This window comes from Hibiscus syriacus, unplaced genomic scaffold, assembly GCF_006381635.1.
Source record: "Hibiscus syriacus cultivar Baekdansim isolate YM2019G1 unplaced genomic scaffold, ASM638163v2 tig00015498_pilon, whole genome shotgun sequence".
NCBI lineage: Eukaryota > Viridiplantae > Streptophyta > Magnoliopsida > Malvales > Malvaceae > Hibiscus > Hibiscus syriacus.
Window position 1 is genome coordinate 164,238 of NW_024062367.1, and position 20,470 is coordinate 184,707.

Sequence of the window (20,470 nt, forward strand, 5' to 3'; positions counted from 1 at the left end):
ATTCAAGCCCACACTTTAGGATGCAAGCCCTTATCAATATAAAAAAAATCAATATAAGAATTGAGGTCGTGGGATCGAGTCCTATGGAGGGCATTTCATAATTTGGAGGTCTCCTACGGAAGCTGCTCACAACCTAGTGTTGGGGGCAGCCTACTATCTTACATCCTCCTTACCCCATTACATATGGGAACAAGGGACAACCATTTAATATAAGAATTGAAAACAACAGTAAAATAGTACAATAATCAAATAACTGTCGATTTGAGAAACCATAATAAATTTTTTTTTTAAAATGCTTCAAAAACGGAGAACAAAATTCACCATTTTTATTAAGGGTTTGTTTGTTTCACTTAAATTGTTTTTGGAAAATGTTTTCCTCATTTTTCAGTGTTTGGTTGGAGGAAAACTAGTTGGTTAACATAATTTCCTTTGTGTTTTCTGGAAAATGACTTACGGTCTGATTTTCCGTAAGTCATTTTCCGAACTTTTCACTTTAAATAATAAATACTCAAATAATTTTATTTTATGAATTTATATTAATAAAATTTTAATATCATTTTAATCAAAATATTAATTATTAAAATATTTAAAATATATTTATTAATATTTCTAATATATATATTAGTTTTTAATATTATAATAAATTAATCAATTATATTATAATAATATAAGATATATTTTTAATTTAATAATATATAATAAATTACTAATAAAATTTATATACTTAATATTAATATAATAATATAATAATATTTTAATAAATATATTTAAAATATAATAATTAATATTTTTAAAATATAATATAACACTATTACTTTAATAAATAATTAATATAATTTACAATATTTTTATTTCAATAAAATTATAAAAATAATATTTTAATAATAAATAAATTATTTTAATATTTTAAAATTAATAATATTAAGTTTTATGATAAATAATATTATTTATTATATTTAATATTTATAATAAATATTTTTTTAAATTCATCAATTAGTGGAAAAAAATTTAAACAACATCTTTCAAATAACGTATGGATGAGAAACATATATGTTTATGTTATTTTTATTTTTCAATTAAAAAAATCAGTTTATTTATTCCTCGTAGTTATTTTCTTCAATGAAATTTTATTTAGAATGGCATGGTACAACAAAGGCCCAAAAAGAAACTTAGAAAATTGAATCAACAAGTACAATGGGTCTGTTAAGCCCGACAAACCCTAGATATCAACCATCCTAGCCATCATTTATCAAACGTCAAATGGGAAGGGCAATTAAAGAGGCATGCTTCTCAAGATGAAGGCCATGTATCCTTAATTAGTAATATATTGGATGCATAAATTAATAATGAATATTTGTTATGTGAATAGTAAATGATTTATATAGTGTATTCGTTTTCTTCTTAAATTTTATATATCAAGTAAAATATAAGTTTAAAATTTTAGATAACATGAAGGTAACTTCATGTACAAGTAAAGAGTGTTTAAAAGTGTTGAGCTTAGGGGTGACAATGGGCAAGTTGGGGACGGTTTTGCATTATTCATTCTGTCTCTAACACTTGCAGATACGATTTTGGGGAATCCTCATTATATATTTTGGGGATTTTTTTGTCCCCGTACCCATCCCTTACGGATCTCTGCTGTTTCGGTTAATTCTCATCACAAAAAATAAACAAACATCTTTTAAATCAATGCAACACCTAAAACTTGTAAGATATATCAAATTGTCTCAAATTGGTTTCTATCTATAATATGAAAGTTTCAAACGTTAATATTCATCTAGCTCCTAATGTATATATACAATCTTAATCATTTTCAATCTCAACAAATCAATGTATATTAAATGAGAAAAGATATAAACTTCAATTTTAGTTCATTTGAGATGTAAAAGTGGCAACATGTAATCTCACAGATATTTTTTGAGGATTCTCATTGTTATTTTTGTAAAATATCGAGATCCCTACGATTATTTTTTGGGATCCCCACAATTATTCACACAGGTACAATTCGATATCCCACAGTTTGGATATAACAATCCCCATCCCCATTTGAGCTTCGGGGATAAAACTTTCCCCATCCCCGTCGGTTTAAATCCCCACGATTTTCGATTTTTCTCGATTGGCACCCCTAGTTGAGCCATCACACATTTGTTATCCAAAAAATATTTAACTTATAAAAATTGATTTATACAATTAAATTTTTTTCTTTATATAAATATAAGATTTCGTTTTTTTGAAATTTTATAATTTTAATAAATATGTAAAAATAATATTTAACTTATAAAAAGTTTTAAATTTTTATATAATTCAAATGTTTTCTTGATATATTTTAATATAGATTTGAAATTTTAAATCCCTAAACTTTTTTATTAACTTATAAAAATTCACAATCTAACATAAAATCATAAACTGAACCGAATTATTTTCTGTCTATAGACCAGAAATTAGATGTGGCAATCGGGTGGGGGAAAATCGAAAACCGTGGGGATTCGAACCAACGGGATGGGGTATAACCAAAATCTTCACCCATGGGGATGAGGATGTGAAAAGTTTTATCCTCGAAGCTTACATGGGGATGGGGTCGAGGATTGTTATATCCGAACCATATGGATAATCGAATCGTACTCATGTGAATAACCGTGGAGATCCCAAAAAATATCCGTAGGGATCCTCGATATTTTACAAAATTTTAAAAATATATTTATAATCATTTATCTATATACCCTTAATATATATTTTAATAAAATTTATATATGATAAGAAAACCTAACTATATATATTTTAATACCGCAATGGTTAAGATTGTACATATACATTGGGTATTAAATGAATATTGACGCTTGAAACCTTTATATTATAGATAGAGATCAATTTGAAACCATTTGATATATCTTACAAGTTTTATGTGCATGAATTTCAAAAATATTTGTATAATTTCTGGGATGGGAATTAATCGAAACCCGCATAAATTCATAGGGATGGATATGGAGATAAAAGAATCATCAAAAACATATAATGAGATTCTCTAAAATCGTACCAGCAAATATCGGGAATGGACTGGGTAATACAAAACCGTACCCATCCCCCCCGCCCCGTTGCCGCCCCGTTGCCGCCCCTACCAGAAACTTGCTTAAGGGACTAGTTTCAGCTCATTCATATACATTATTACTAATAATACAATATTTAAGAGAACAGACAGAGAGCTAACTTTGCTGAATCTTTCCCTTACTCATCATCTTCAATCCATAGCTGTCCCATTGATTTCCTTGGTTTACTGCAGAAATATGGAATGAATTGATGTCGTAAGAACTCGAAAGTGACGATGATGAGTCCATATGTTTTGCACTCTAAACGCTCTTATTTTCTTCACCATCAATGGAGTCAACCTGCTGAAAATAATCCTCTTTATGCTTCTTGTAACACTCGGTGTTGTTTGTTTCACGTTCATACCCCGAACTCATCATTTTCGCTTCTATTTCTTCCCACGTTTTGATTCGAATACCCATTATTTTCCTGGAATCTTCGTTCCAAGGTTGAGATTTCATGTTCATTCGGTCTGTTTGTGTTGATCTCGTTCTGGGTTTTACTTAATTTTCTCACGGTCGCCATTAATGCAGCATCTCGAACTTCAATCCAAGCTCTTTCATGAACCCAGAGCTCGTGTTCTGTGTCGAAACGAGCAGCCTCTCGTCTCCTCCATTCTTCCTCTTTCGACGATCTTTCTTGCTCTTTCTCTTCAATGATCTTCAACATTTTCTCCATCCAAACATCTTGTGAATCGACCAACTTCTTCATTTGCGAATCCACAAAGTCTTTCACCTTCTTCGTCTTCCACCCCTTCTTAACCACCCTCTTTTGATTCTCCATGAAAGCAAAAGCCGAAAGTTGGTCATCGTCTTCGTCCTCGGACGACGAATTATCGAATTCGGAGAAACCGAGGCTCTCACTTATCTTTTGTTCCTGCATGAATTCTTCTTGCTGAGGGTTGCTCGGGACATTAATGTTGGTTTCTGGGACTGAACTTAGGATTGCTTGTTTCACCACAAATGGCCTCCAGCTGTTTAAAGAACCTGTAATTTTTCCCATCTTGTCTTCCAGCTTTACCTCCCTTAGTCTTCTTATAGTATTTGTATAGGTTTTCAAACTTCTCCCTACATTTCTTCCCACTTCTCATGTATCCATATTCCTCCGCCATTATTCTATATCATGATAAACAAGTTAAATATAAACTAATTAAAAATTATAGATAAAATATTAAATTAATTATTATGGTTTAGGGTTCACTATTATTATTTTAAGTTTTTGTTTTGTGAAAGTAAAGGAAAGCCATTGGTTCACCACGTTTGCAAAACAAGAAAAAAAATTCATTTCTATTTTTAACAGGAGAAAGAAAACCTGCATCTCTATGTTAACTCACAGCTCTGTTGCTTTCAACCAGAAACTTAATAAAAATCCATTTGAAATGAAGAACAAAATCATTTGTTTGAAAGCTTCTGTTTCTGTGTGAGTTTTCGTATAAGTAGAAAGACAAACTGGTTTCACTCGGCAAAGATGAATAGGGTTTCTTGATTAAGCATTTATCATAAAACTGAAAGAAGAAGAAGAAGAAGAAGAAGAAGATTGCAGTTAGTTTAGTGCACTGATGATATATGTATAAATATATACCTAGAGACTTCACCCCACAAGGTTCCTTTCTGGTTAGCCTCTTTGAACATGGAATCAAGTCTAGATCTGATCTCAAGAAGAGTAAGGGTTTCTTGCCTCGGCCACCGGCTGTTTCCGCCGTCGAAACTTCCCATACTCCATCCACCACCTCCACCACCACCACCACCAGCAGAAGCTGAAGCAGTGGTGGAGCTGGTGCTAAACCTATGCAAACCACTAGGCAATGCAATCCCATTGCTGAGCATGTAGGCTGCATCATGGAAAGGAGCCGACGGGGTCATGATCCTATGAGCAAAGTACGGGTCAGAAGGCAGCGGCAGGGATACGGGAAAATGGGTTCTCCTTGTTAAAAGCCGCCGGAGATCAGGCAGGCCGTACTGGTCACCCATTTCCATCAGGTTTTTTTGCTTTCCCTTGAAGAGTGAAATAAGAGTCAAAATGTTTGATTGCTGAGGAGTTTGTATGGACCAATTAGAAGGGGGACAGGATCCGAGTCTACCGCAACTTTGGTCACTAAATTTATGTTTAGCTTCTTTCTTCTTTTCTTCTCGTCTTTCTGAGTAAACTGCAATACAAAAAGCTAACGTAATTAAGAGCCAATGAAGCTCTGCAGTAGTCGGAGCATTACACGAGCGTATGATATACGAAGACTCAAATGACGTGTGTTGCAGTGTCCTTCAACTTTGTCTTTTGACCAAACATGTTGAGTTTATATGTAATCGATTATATATTAAACCCACATTTTTCATATTTTAAACTATAAATAAATTTTTAGTTGCTTTTTAAAAATAATTTAGGGTGATAATACACACAAATCTCATAAATATAATTATTTAAACTTGAAATATTTAGAGAGAATAATATTTTTTATCATTAAAATTATTTAATGATTATTTTTTAAAACTTATTTTCAATGATTTTAGTATTATGTTAGAATTTGTAGTAAGGATTGTATATAAGAATTTTTTCGTACGATTTAAAATTGATATCCAATAAATTGATGTTGTATGGCCAGACATGTGAAGTGTAGTGGGATCCAAGACCTTTGGCACTTGGGGCCCTACGACCATGGCTTCAAGCAATGGTGGCGCCCTAGCCATTGCTTTCAAATTATAGCCGACACTTAGGTAGCGTTTGATTTGCTGAACCCTTCAAATTAGGGGAATTAAAATTTAATTTCATCATATTTTTTATATTTGGTTTAAGTTTTTAAATAGGAAATAAGAATTTAATTCCATAAATGGAGGGAAAGTAAATTTCATCCGTAACATGATGAAATTGAAATCATTTGGATGAGAGAATGTGAAATTTGAACATACTACCCTCGTCAATCTTTCGGTATTTGGGTTGGATTTTTTTTAAAATTTAGGGATCGGTTTAGATTTTTTTAATAAAATTTAGGGATCGGGTTGGGTTTTTTTTTAAAAAAAAAAATCGGGTTCGGGTCAGGTTTTTTTAAGTGTGATATTCGGGTCAGGTTCGGATTTAGGATGAAAAATACCCGACCCGACCCGAAAATATATATAATTTTACCTTATATATTTATGAATAATTATAATAATACCCCTCTACATATATTTTTTTCAATTAAATCACTGTTTTTATTGAATAATTTTTTATTATTATTTCAGGTCGGGTGAAACTTTATTTTGGTTGGGTCGGGTCGGGTGGACCAAAAACCCGACCCAATCCGACCTATGGCCATCCCTAATTGGAATGATTTTAACTTATGATGTTTATTAGTATGATTTTTATAATTTATTGAAATGAATAATCAATCAATAAAATGAAAATTTAATATTTTTTATATTTTTATAATATATTGTTACATGTAAGTTATAAAACAAACTAAAATTAAGAAAAAAAATAAGAAGGGCAATTCTGTCATTTTATATTACTGAAATCAAATTCATCTGACATGTCTACGAACCAAACAGAATATGGAATTAGATTCCAATTCAATTTCCTGTCAACCAAACAGGTTTCAGATTCTAATTCTAATTCCTTCAAATTCTAATTCCTTCACAGATTTCAATTCCCTCAGAAACATTCTACCGGACCAAAATCCACGGATGACTTCTTCTTTTCTAACTATTCGTTTCGCTGTCTTCCATTAATATTTTTAAATGCGTTAATCTTCATAGCAGCTTTCAATCATTTTTATATTTTAGATGATAAAATATATAATATTTATATTTTGTAATTAAATTTAAATAAAATAGTTTTACATTAGTTATTTTCTACCCGGGACGGGTGACACGTGCGCTCAAGCACACCAAAGCCAACAAACCGGAGCAAGGGCCGGTAATGTCACTGTCTCTAGTCTATACTGTGAAAACCGGTTTATATAATTTATTGTACAAGTTCTCAATATATTTTATTATAGGCGTTTCTATCGAAAAACCACTCTTAAATCTAATAATTATTTGTCAGATACTCTATTCTTTAATATTATCGATCTACCACCTAATGGATGTATAATAAATTCGCACCGCGCCTTTTTTTTAAGTGACATCAATTCGGACAGAATTCTGCGAAAATACGATTGACGATCTACTTTTTATTATCACCGTGTCAGAAAAAATATTAAATCGATAATATTAAGATAGAGAGTGTCTGACTGATAATTATTGGTTCAAAGGGATTTTTCGGTAGAAATACCTTTATTATATGTTATGCCTCTATTATAATCAAAAAATATTTGTGGTGTCATTTCAATCTCATTTCGTGACATTACAAGTTCCTAAACTACTTGGGAATCCATGGATTTCCATCGCTTAGTCCATGGGCTTCTCCAACTCTACTCTAAATTATATTATTTGTAGGGACACCAAATTTTTGTGATAAATAGTTTGTTGTTATTAATTGAAAATCTGAGTTCAAGATTAATAACATGGGGTTTGTCTTTGCCTAAATGGGAAATATAGTAAGGTGAAATGGGACCTACAATCACAGCTGTACATCATCATCATCATCATCATCATCATCATCTCCCTCTCTTTTGTATGGACGCCTCTTCATTGGCTTGCTGTTGCGGGATTTGACGCCCCTCATGTTGGGCCCTTCTCTTCTTTTCTATGATTTTCATTTCGATTTTCAAGAAACAAAATCAACATCTAATCGAGTTAATTTTATATGATTAATATTTAATCATCTGTTCCAATTCAATTATATTGATAGTCTAGGCTTGAGATCTCAGGTTCATATACGAATTAGTTTGATTTATTAAAAAATGTGATTAATAATATTTAAATATTTAGAGAATATATCTTTAGGATTTATGGTTAATTTTGTGCTAGAGTAATAATTTTGAAATAAAATACTTCAAGTTGTTGAGACTATTTTTGTTCAGGGAAAACAAGTAGTTTTAATTCTTGATAGGGTAACAGTCCACAATTATGCATCATATGTTAGTATTTTATGTGGTGATTGGGAGACAATTGCGGTACACTATTTCTATAACAATAATATATTGATTGATAGAATGACTAAATTAACTTCTTTTTAATATTATATTTTTTTCCAGTTCTTCTAATGAAATGTTATATATTCTACGTAAAGAAAAGGATTAAGTATAAAATAAATGCCCAAATTATATTTATTTTAACGAATAGGTGCCTACATTATTTTTTTGCTCATCCAATTGTCTAACGTTACAAACGTTACCTATTTAGGTGACAGGACCTTCAACGACATTAATTTCCTCCGTTAAGTGACACGTGTCCCAATTTGGTATTTTGAATTTAAAAAAATATTAAAATTATTATTATATTTATAAAAAAACTTAATTTCTCTTAAATTATAAAATAGCCTCCAAATCCCAAACCTCTAAATCTTACACTTAATCCGCCACCGCCACCCTCTGGCCACTACCACCACCGCCAACATAGTCCCTTGCATCCTCCTAGTCATATGATGCCATATTTGTTGTCGATTAGTTGTATGCATCGCGTGGGATAACGATTTTCAACCTAGGGTTCGAGGAGTATAAAACATCGATTCATTGTCGATTAGTCGTTGATCGATCATAATTTTATAGGGGTTTTGATCGTCAGGGGGTGAGGTCGGTTGGAGCTTCGTCGACGGGAAAGGATGGTGGTCGGCTTAACGGGGTTGAAATGAAGATTTTTCAAAGTTTTGGGTTTATTTCAAAATTTATGTGTTTTCTTTTTGCAAAATATATAATTTTATTTTTTAAATTTTAAACAAAATTTTAAAATTATTAAAATTGTGACACGTGTCACTTAACGGAAGAAATTAACGTCGTTGATGGCTTGGACACCTAAATGGGTAACGTTTGTAACATTAGGCACCTCGACGGGCCAAAAAATACTGTAAGCACCTATTCCTGAAAATAGGTATAGTTTTGACACTTATTTTACACTTAATCCTAAAGAAAACAACTTTCGAAATTAATCTTTATATGAACTAATGGTGTGTTTCTTCATACGTTATAAAAGAAATTATGTCCTGTACTACATCACATATTTAACAGACGACTTACAAAATATTTTAAACCTTACAAACTGGCTCTGTAAATTTTTTACATTACAATAAGCAATCAACTTGAGTGTATAGCACAGTTTTTAATATGATTAATTATCTTACATTTACCCCTTTTTATCAATCAGACCGCATAGCGCAGTGGATTAGCGCGTTTGACTTCGGATCAAAAGGTCGTGGGTTCGACTCCCACTGTGGTCGGCAGTGTCGTTAATTTTTTTTAAATATGCCTTTTATTTTATTTTTGTATTAACACATAATTTGGCTTCGTTTCTATCTCTCTCCCCAAAACCCTGCAAAATTAAAATTTAGGGAAAATAAATTATGGTAAGGGAAATGTTAGGGTTCGTTTCTTGCTTACATCCCCAAATCCCCTCAACTTCTCCAAATCTACACTTCACCCCCAGATGTTCTTCTTTATTCCCCAAACCCCAAATCCACATCCCCAAAATACCCTTCACCTTCACGATTCATTTTCTTTGCACAAAATGGAAACAACGACGATGATTTAACCAAACAACCCAACAAGAAACCAGAAGAACAGGCAAGTGACGGTGGGGATTCGAAGGACGATCGGCGGTCCATTTTTAATTTCAGGCTGGGTGATTTGCTGGATCCCGATCCTGATAACATCGTAGCTCTTGTATTGACGGGTCTGCTATCGTGGGCAAGTGTTCAGGTTCTGTGGCAGTTGTTTTTGATCTCAGGGGCTATCCTTTTAGCTGCTCTCAAGTACTCTTTCATTGCCGCTCTTCTTGTTTTCGTTCTCATTACTCTTCTTTGATAAATTTTTGTATCTGCAATTGTATATCAATTCTCAGTTTTCCTTGGGTTTGATTTTTCTACCTTTATTTCTTGTCGTGTCGAAAATTTGAACTCTCCGAATTATCAAAAGGAAGAAAACAAATTGAGATTTAGGAAGGTAGGTTTGTAGGTTTGTGAATTAGGTTCAACCATTAATGGCCATTCGAAGTTAGACATTGGAGGATAGATTTGTCAATTAAGTTAGATTTTGTGTTCAAGTTTTGAATGTTAAACTCGAAGTTCGGTTCCCATTTTTGTCCAACCTGGAGTTCATTATTTTTGTCCAAACTCTTCTAAATTTTCAAATTTAGATGAGTAATTCGACCTGAACAAAAGTTTGATTTCACACTTCTTAATATTCCAAGGATAGATATATATTTTGGTACCTGAATTTGGTATAAGGTTCAATTTGGTACATTATATTAAGTTTCGTTTATCAGATACTTGAATTTGATATTTCCCCCTTCAAATTGGTACGTGCGAACTTAGTTTCATGGTTCATTTTAATTCTAGTTTTGCTTGTCCAATTAAAAATCTCTTCGATCATAGGAATGATTGGAATATCAAAAGAAATGATCGGTATTTTTAGAAGGGGTAAATTACAGATTACCTAACTGAATTATATTCTCTCCTATTTTCCTAACCTAATTTTCAATTTTATCAATTTGCTCATTGAACTTTACAATCGAATCATTTTGCTCACTCTATCATTTTCTCCCTAACAGCTAACGTTATGGAATTTTTTATATTATTATTTAATATAAGATAATTAAAATTTAAAAAAAGAAGGTGGTCGGATTCTACCGTTGATCGCTGTAGATGGTGATGAAATGCGATGGGTTGCTTTACCTCGACAACTTGAGTTCGAATCCGACCTTCATCTTGTCGAAACTTGCTCCGATGTCAATGAATTTGAGATTGAAAGTGAGGAAACTGAAACGTTTCAGTCCAAATTCACGAGTATTGGTATATTTTTTGGTGAAACAACCACCAGATTCAGACTCAATGGGTCGAGACGAACTGACCCATATCATTTTGGGACCAGATGGCCACCATCTTCGCGGTCAGAATGAAAATGACGTAGTGATTGGCGAAGAGAAAATGAGGAAGAGAAGGAAAAAGGGTAACTTACACTATGAGTCACTGAACTTATTTTCTCTCCTATTTTACTCATCGAAATGATCTCATTTTGATGTACGTGTCACGTCATAAAGCCATTAAATAGTTAATGGCAAAGTAAGCAAAATGATTTAATATGCAAAGTCCAGTGAGAAAAATATGAGAGAGAGTAAATTTTATTGAGAAACAATATAATTTATTCTTTTTAGAAATTTTGGATTAGAGCAAGTATCGCAAGATATTTGAATTTTCATGTGAAATGAGGGTTTCTTGAATATATAATCTCTCTATATTAATAAAAGAATGTTGATTTCCTAGTCTGGGTTTTTTTTTATTCAATGCAGTGCTCATATTTATATTTCTTATTAATTACTACATTTGTAATAAAAAATTGTCTTCTACAGATTTTCAAACTCTTCCGTCTTTTTAATCGGGATGGATAAAAATTTAAAATAATATAATTTGAACTAATAAATGAAATTTTATTGTTAATCTGAACAAAAATGTCAAACTTAAATACCCAATCATACAAAATTCAATTTCAAATATTTGATTGGATAAAACAAAAATATTAAATTAAATTCAAGTATTAATATATTTAGCTTATTTTAACAGTTCTGGTTGATATATAAAAACATGATTCAATCTATATTTTTAAATAGCTGAATTTATCTCTCGTTTCAACCATGTTTTTGATAATTACTTCTGCTTTGATAATTACTTCTTCATATCTATGTTTTAAATATATGTCGGACATAAATATTTGACAAAAATAGAAAAAAGAATGAAGAAATCGAATAGCATTAGCTTGACGGAAGACAAGAAGAATACATTAAGCTTGATCTTTTGTAGGCCATGATTTGAAGCCTTGGAAGCATTTGTTTCTGATAAATATACGACGATTGCGATCGCTTTTCTTACCGCCGGGGTTGAGCTAGGAATGGTTCGAATGTCATCAACATTCCGATGCTTGAACAACATTCAACATGAAAACACATCTGATACCTGTAATCCAATACTAGGATTCAGAGTTCTTGTCTCATACTATGCTAAAATCATGCATCCAACTCTCGCTTCGATTCTATTCTAACCAGACATTTCCGTAAATGTTTCGACGCAAAACTATGTTGATTAGCATACCTGGAAGAAACGAAGCATCCTGACGTTTTTCCGCCCAAGAAAACCTGTGGAAAAAAAAGTAGAAAATCAACTATTATAGGAACCAAAAACGAAAAGGTCGAGAACGATGAGTACTGGCCTGGAAGCAGAGGCACCATACGGGGGAAAAATCTAGAGACTTACAATGCACACCTCCTGCAGGACCGATTGCTTTGAAAAGACATTGCAGTCATGGCTATGCCATTGGGCAGCTCCTCTCTGGTGTTGTTCCTGTTTTGTTTTCATTTTTAAATCATATTAAGCCGAGGTGCCTTCTAATTCTACAGAAGAACGAATAATCCGGAGTGAAGACTTACCACGGCTTGATTTTGCAGAATGAATAATCCGGTTACGATCGATACCTAGTCATGTCGGAAAAACTTGATGATATCAAAAGGCAGACAAGTGCATAACAGATGCCTAACTAAAAGGTTCACATACTGAAAAAAGGCTCTTCAAGATGGATGCACAGTTTATTGCCAAGCCAAGAGCGAACCCGGACATCAAGACCATGCAAGAATAACTTTGCAACAGAGGTATGCTTAAGAGCTTCAAGTAGCAAATAATGTAACCATTAGGGAAAAATTATAAACCAACAAATAGATAAAACAGAAGGCAAAGTTACAAGGTTTCAGGCACTTACACTGGCGATACGAGCCACTAATACAGGTCCTAGCATCCTCTCCACATACGGATATGTGAAAAATTGAAAGACGAGAAGGCTGAAACCTGTATATGTTGAAGAGTTTATCAATCTAATCTGTGTATTTACTAAGCGTATTCATACCATTCTTTGAGTTGATCAAGGGACGGTGTTATGCAGGTATTAACACGATCAAAATTAATACCAGTGATTGCAAGAACTTGTCCGACATCCTCGGTTGAATAACTCAAGCCTCCCAACCTTCTAGGATAACAGCCCATAACGAAAATATCTGCAGCACAAAGATGAATAACAGCATATTCTGATCAGATTGATTGTTTTTCGATATATTCGTATGAATCCAAGTTAAATATGATAGTACTCCGAGTAAGCCATATCATGAAGGGAGAAACACAGTAACAATGATAGTGACATTAGAGGCATTAATACCAGTGATTGCAAGAACTTGTCCGACATCCTCGGTTGAATAACTCAAGCCTCCCAACCTTCTAGGACTAACAGCCCATAACGAAAATATCTGCAGCACAAAGATGAATAACAGCATATTCTGATCAGATTGATTGTTTTTCGATATATTCGTATGAATCCAAGTTAAATATGATTAGTACCTCCGAGTAAGCCATATCATGAAGGGAGAAAACACAGTAAACAATGATAGATGACATTAGAGGCCAATTTCTCAGGAGGCTAGTGGATTCTTTTCCCTCTTCCTTCTCTGTTATTTCTTTTGTGTTGAAATCATGAGTTGCAGCTTCCAAAGCATCATATGAGTCGTCTGGAAATCTATCCTTCTCCTCATGTTTGTGAAGCGTTTCCTGCAATAAAAATGATATGTTCGTTTTTCAAGATTTCCATTTCTGCAAGATAATAACCTTGTACTAATGTCTGGATATTAATTGGGGCAGTTAGAATACGTACCGGAAGCCAGAAAGTAGCGATGGTTATTGCCAAGGCAAAGAGTGATATGATGAGGCATGGTAAGAAATATGGAAACCTGCAACAATTGGATGTCAACATATTTAGACACTAACAGAGAAAATGCTAATACAAAACATGAAAGGTTCTTAAATCTAACAGTGATTCATAAGCAGAATATATTCACTTACCTTTCAAACAATGATCCTTTGGGAAAGATATTCGGATACTTCTCAGCTGGCTGAATAACAAAATTTAGAAAACCTCAAGTGAATACTTTAGAGTTGAATATAACCCTGTCAGACACATTCGTATTCGACACTCAAACTTAAGTCCGAGGAATAACACTGTATTGAAAGCCTTAAATGGAAGTACCTGAGCTAAATAACCTCCCAATGCAGGGCCAATGATCAATCCTATGCCCCAAGCTGTGCTAACCTGAAATTTCGTAGTACTTATTAAGTTAATGTTGAAGTAAAAATCCACGCAGCCAAAACATATAAAGGTTGCTAATGGCTTACACTTGACAGGGCTAAGGCTTGGTATTCTGTTTGAAAAATTTCGACTGCATATGCCTGGATATTGTGAACAAAGTAATCAAATAGCTGTCCGTAAACGATCAAAAACAGAATTCAGATTCAAACCTTTTCATGCCGAGTTCGAAACGAACCTTTATCGGTCCAAGTAAGCCATTCATACTTCCTAGAAGAAATCTTGAAATTACAGCCATCCAAAAGTTTACACTAAGGCCAAAGAGAGTGTTGAAAATAACTCTGCAATACAATGGTGATGAGAAGTTTGAGAAATTTTCACAATTACTTTAGAAATGTCAACTTGAAATATGAACTTTAATGGAACTTGAAATATGAACTTTAATGGAATTCTCACTAACACTGAAATAGTTCCCAATATTCCCCATAGTACAGATGTTAAAGCTCTTCCTAGCATGAATGCAGAGCCTTCAAAGAATTTGAGTATTGTGTTAGGATCATGTGTTTGATTGAAAAGAATGCAGCAATGAACATAAGCTCACCTACATAACCAGCATAGGAGCCAATATCTTCCTCTCTTTTTGCAAGGTGAAAGTCCCTAATCTGAAAACACAACGAAGACTACATGAATAAGCAACACAATGCTTACAAAAAGATGAAAAGTCATAAAGAAGAAATTGTCTTAACTCACCATGAAGTATAAGAATGGGAAGAGAGATGATATGGGCAGAGCTGCAAACATTTGACAGCATGAAATTAGGACCAATACAGATGAAGGATATCAAAGGAAAAGTGTGTATTCGTATTCGACACTCGCACTCGAATCCTTACCGGTGCATAACACAACAATCCATATGGAAAATAGTTCCCGAAATGGGATGCCATGCCGAGATTCCTTCATTTGGTCAACCTTGCATCCAGGGCAGTTCTTGTAGTACTTCTTCTTTAACAGTGGCACACTATACTCTTCCGCCATGCTCTTTGAGCTGAACAAACAGCTCAATAAACTCTTTCTTCCTCTTTGAAATCCAAGTGTCCAAGCCCTTGAATTTTATCAATGAAGGAATAATATATGTGAATAAGACAGAATAAAAACAAAGTCCAATATGTTTAAAACCATGTGCTCTTCAAACAATCTAAAATCATTTCACGAAATTATTCTAAAATTCTGACTCAAAACCAATTCACAATAGGTGAAGAGATCAACTTGAGAAACATGCAATAACAGTAAATACGACAAGCAATTAAATCAGATTCAACAGTCGCAGAATAAAATCACTTCAACGAATATGTTTGTGTAAGAACATATCCATTGTCCATGTTCTCCTGAGTGGAGAACAAAGGAAAAAACAGCAGAAAAAAAAATAAAACAAGAAAAAATTACCTGGAAATATTCAAACAACAGGTCTCAAAAACAGATTCAAGATGGAAAAAAAAACTTTGGGTATCTGTTTTAGAAGGGCAATCGTAAAACCAGATCGCCTGACAGACATCATTGCACACGACAAACCAATGAAGACGACTGTATAGAATATGCGTTTTTATATATAAACTCGGTGTTTATAAAGACAATAATTAGATGTAGTAAAGTTGGTTTTCGCGAAACTACCAGGCGGAACCGAGAAAAAGAAAAGATGAAGAATCAAAATAGGAAAATGATCTAAAATAGTTTTATCCGGTTCAGACTAATACTCATATACGTTGATATAATAAGTAACGTGCATCGATTTGCAGGGCTATAAATTTTGGAAACAACGAACAAGGATTGGCTGTTTTTCAATTTTACGCTGCTAGCTATTATTATACTTGCCTCACCTTTCGTCTGCAATTTGTACTCCAACACTAATCTATGGTTATTAGATTATGATTTGACAATAACTTCACATTTTTTCATTTGTACTCATTTCTTTGGAGTCGTTTTGTCTTTTTATTCATTTAATTATACTTAATTCAAATTTAATATAGAATTTACTTTAATGTTTGTCGGATTTTATTCGTTAAGATTTTAAATTTTTATATAAATACTGTAGACACTCATTTTCGTTCATTTTTTTCTTCATATATATATATAATATAGATTTGAAAAACATGTTTGAAAACATTTATATATTATATAGTTTTTAAAACATTTTTGAAAAAATATATTATATAGTTTTTAAAACATTTTGAAAATATATAGTTTTTAAAAAAAAATTGAAAACATATATATATTATATAGTTTTGAAAATCATTTTGAAAACATATAATATATAGTTTTAAAACATTTTAAAAAATATATATAATATATAACTTTAAAATATTTTTAAAAATATATATTATAGGTTTTGGAAAATATTTTTTTATATATATATATATTATTTTAGTTTTTTTTATTATTATTAACGTTTTTATTTTATTTTGTTTATAGGTCCAACGACTTGGTCTGGTTTTGGGTCCAACAAAAGTCCAACATTGGGCCTGACCCAGCCCAATGTAGTTTAGGTTTAGAAACCCTAGTCACACATCCCCAGTCAGACATCGTAAAGGAGGGAAACAGGGAGACCGAGAGTCAGTCAAGGCACGTCACAACGACGCGAGATTTCTGACCGGGAAAATCGGGATTGACCCATCCTGAAATCTCCGGTCAACGACGAGTGTCACCGTAGTAATCAGAACCAACAGGCCACCGATGGGAGGTATAAATACCCCCACCAAGCCACTGCCAAGGACATATACACCGGAACAGAGAGAAAACAATAAACCAAGATCACAGTCGAAACACACAACATCCACACAATAAACAAGGGTCGTACCACCATCAAGCCGAAAATAAAACCAACCATAAAACATCAAGAGAAAACCATCAACAATACCCACAACACAGAAACAACAGTCGAATCCTAGCAACAGACAAAAATCATCGCAAAATACAAGCCAATCAGTGCAGTGAAAATGCCAAAATACTCATACACGAAAAACCTAAAGGTCAAGCGAAGCATAAAAACTAGAAGGCCGGGAAGCGAAGAGCTTTTCAGCCTGAAGAAGGTAGAAGCGAGATCTTTGCCCTTAGATCTGCTCCGATTAGGGCTTCTTTGTGTGAATCGGGCCTCGAATCCGAGGTTACAGAGGTGAGATGATTTATTTGAGTGGTTTTTACTTTTTCGGCCGCCGCTCGTGGCGACGATGGTTGTCGGCACCAGATAACCACCGGCGATGGCCGACACTCGACCGGGGAATGTGGAGTCAGAGAGAATTGAGAGATAATGGGAGAAGCTTTCATTATGGGAGAGTTACAAATGAGAGAAAAAATGGTAATTGGGCTATTTATATACCAGGGGCTTCCTTGCAAATAGAGGATTTTTAAATCCTATCCGCGGTCCCTAGAACTTTGATTCGCTTTACAATCTGGTCATGCTTGTAATTCGACCTCTGGATTGTCAATTCATTCAATTTAGTCATTGTTTATACTTTGTGAATTAACTCTCTAATTTTGTTTTTTGCAGTTTGCTTTTTTTTTTCTTTTCAATTTAATACTCTAAGTTTTATTTTTATTTTTTTATTTATTCTTTTTTCTTCTTTCATATCATTTTTATTTTATTTACTGTAAAATTTAACACTTTTTTTGTGTGGGTTGTTTAACATATTTTAATGATTTTTTTCCTTTGTTTTTTTCTATTTTATTATTTTCTTTGTATTTTTTTTACTTTTGTTATTTTTATTGTTATGTTTTTCTCTTAATTTATTTAATATTTTTATTATATTTATTTTTTTATTTTATTCTTTTTATTTGCTTTACCTTTTTTATTTCTAACCTTTTTACTCCTTTTATTTGATATTTTTCTATTTATTTTCCAATTTAACACCCTTTTGACCTTTTTTCAGTAATCATCTCAATCGATCAAATGTAAGTAATTTGAATCGAAGGTTTTAAATTTAAATTTAAATTTTGCAATTAAAGACACCGAAAATTAATTGGTGACGAAAGGGCGGTTCAAGGGTGTTAATCCTTCCTTGACCATAACCGACTCCTGAGCCCGGCACATTTCTGGTAAAACGCAGATCAAATAAGATGATGTCCGGCCCACCTAAATTCGTTTTAAATAGTCGGTGGCAACTTTAACCCAAGCAATTCATTTTCCTAAGTCGAAGCCCAATTCCGGGCCCAACCGAAAGACGGCTGCGACAACTTGGCAACTCTGCTGGGGACATGTAAGTGAGTCAGGCCATAATTAATTTTCGGTTGTCTTTTATGCGAAAAAGGTAAATTTATTATTTATTTATTTATTCGATTCCAATTATTTACCTTTGATTATTTTTCAAATAAATAGTTGTATTAACGGGTTTTTTTCAATGATTTCAGATTTTCAAATTTTTCATCTCTAGCTCTATGCCCGAGCTCCGAACCCTTTTAAGTGGGGGTGAAAGCGATGCCTTCGTGAGAATTTATTCTCCGCATAGGCCTAGCAAGTAGCCTTCGGGATTCATATACCTTATAACTTCGTGTGAATTTATTCACCGCATTAGCATAATGTAATGTATCCTCTCGAGTTTAACTTAGTCCACACAAGCTTGTAATGGACTTAGGACTAAGGGTCTGGCAAGCCCAAGGGGGCACCAGCAAGGAGAATTTGAGTACCTCTTTAGAACCTAAATCGGGAGAGTACAGTGAATTAGAGCCCACCCTAAAACCTCATTCCAAACCATAAGTTGCTTTGTTTCCTACTTTACTTTCTGTTCAAATCATGCGAACTAGACAAATATGCGGTTAGATTTGTTTGAAATTAGCATGCAGGATAGATCATGTTCGGGTAAGAATAATAAGCATGTGAGGGTAGATATCCTGTGGGTAAGTCTTTTTCATAATTGTTTTCATTATTATCACCTCACTAACTCCTTTCATTTTTATTTTTTTATTTTATTTTCATCACTTGCATCATTTAAAAGAGGTATTGATCCACAAAAAATGTGTTTGTTAAACATGAATAATCTGCATTAATGGACAAAGGGGTTGTAATACAAGAGATGAAAATGCATAGGACATTTTACAATGTGACTATGTGTCACATTCAATCCAGAAGACGTGATGCCCACAATTGAAGAGTATATCACTCTGCTGCATTATAAAGGACTCAGAATGAACCGGGTCTACATCAAGTACAATGAAAGTCTATCTTTGAAGAACTGACTGGTAGAGGTTGTAGGGATAAGATGAAGGTTACTGATCTTGGGAGTCCCTTCAAAGACATCAATGACAAAACGATAGCTGAAATTGGAGATCATTGCTGACGAATTCAAGAAACAGACAAATGAACTTCACATAGTTCCTATCAATTGAGGGCTCCAATGACGTATTCGTTGGGAATAAGTTCAACAAAAGATAAATGACAGAGACGCATTCATTCGAGACTTCTTGGGCCAGTGCAAAAAGCAACTCAACATTTACATGATTCATCTAGAGAAGCCAGAGCGGTTCGACAGGTTATTCAACCAGTGACAGACGAAGGCAAAAGACTAGTCAACATGTTAGAAGTTGTCCAGATATTTTTGTCTCTTAAAAGATAAAACACTTTTGTCCCCAATAAGGATTATTTCTAATAACAGACACATTTTTTGGATCAATGCCTCGAACATTTCATGCATCATGCATTCTTTCATATTTCACATTTTTTATTTTTATTCACATTAACTAACAAGAGCTGGACACACCCCATCCACATAACACCCGCTTGAAAAAAAAAAGATTCCAGAAAACCAATGAAAGAAAGAGAACATTTCGACCATATTCTCATGACCTACAAAGAACTTTACTAGTAACTTCTTGACACCTACGTAGTGTCACCATATCCGGTGGAACCCATGAAACCCCCATACCCCAAGTGGTATGACGAGAATGCTCATTTTGAATATCACGGTAGTGTCCCAAGGAATAACTAAGAATTGTTACGTATTCAAGATAATTGTGCAGAAGATGCGTAACCAGAACTGGATCAACTTCAACAACTTGGGGCATCCAAGCGAGAAAGACCATTTCATCATTTGAGGTATTTTGTTTGGGTTTGTTTTTTTCATTTTTTTCTCATGTTTTTGTAAGAACATTTGAACAAATTTATGTTATTTTAATGATGACGAGCAATGAATCACGTTTGCAAACTTGTAATTCTTTGAATATCAACTG

The 20,470-nt window shown here is 33.4% G+C and overlaps 1 protein-coding gene, 1 non-coding gene and 2 pseudogenes across 2 annotated transcripts; 2 read left to right on the forward strand and 2 right to left on the reverse strand.

Moving 5' to 3' along the window:
* Window positions 1-3,121: 3,121 nt before the first annotated feature.
* Window positions 3,122-5,236, reverse strand: LOC120207958 (annotated as a pseudogene).
* Window positions 5,237-8,948: 3,712 nt separating this feature from the next.
* Window positions 8,949-10,004, forward strand: LOC120207926. The gene is made up of 2 exons (XM_039207320.1): window positions 8,949-8,957; window positions 9,509-10,004. Exons 1-2 carry the CDS (start codon window positions 8,949-8,951, stop codon window positions 9,947-9,949), a joined length of 450 nt encoding a protein of 149 aa, XP_039063251.1. The 3' UTR covers window positions 9,950-10,004.
* Window positions 9,293-9,366, forward strand: TRNAR-UCG. The gene has a single exon. It is a non-coding gene; the product is annotated as a tRNA-Arg (tRNA).
* Window positions 10,005-11,863: 1,859 nt separating the features above from the next.
* Window positions 11,864-15,841, reverse strand: LOC120207959 (annotated as a pseudogene).
* Between the last annotated feature and the right edge of the window lie 4,629 nt (window positions 15,842-20,470).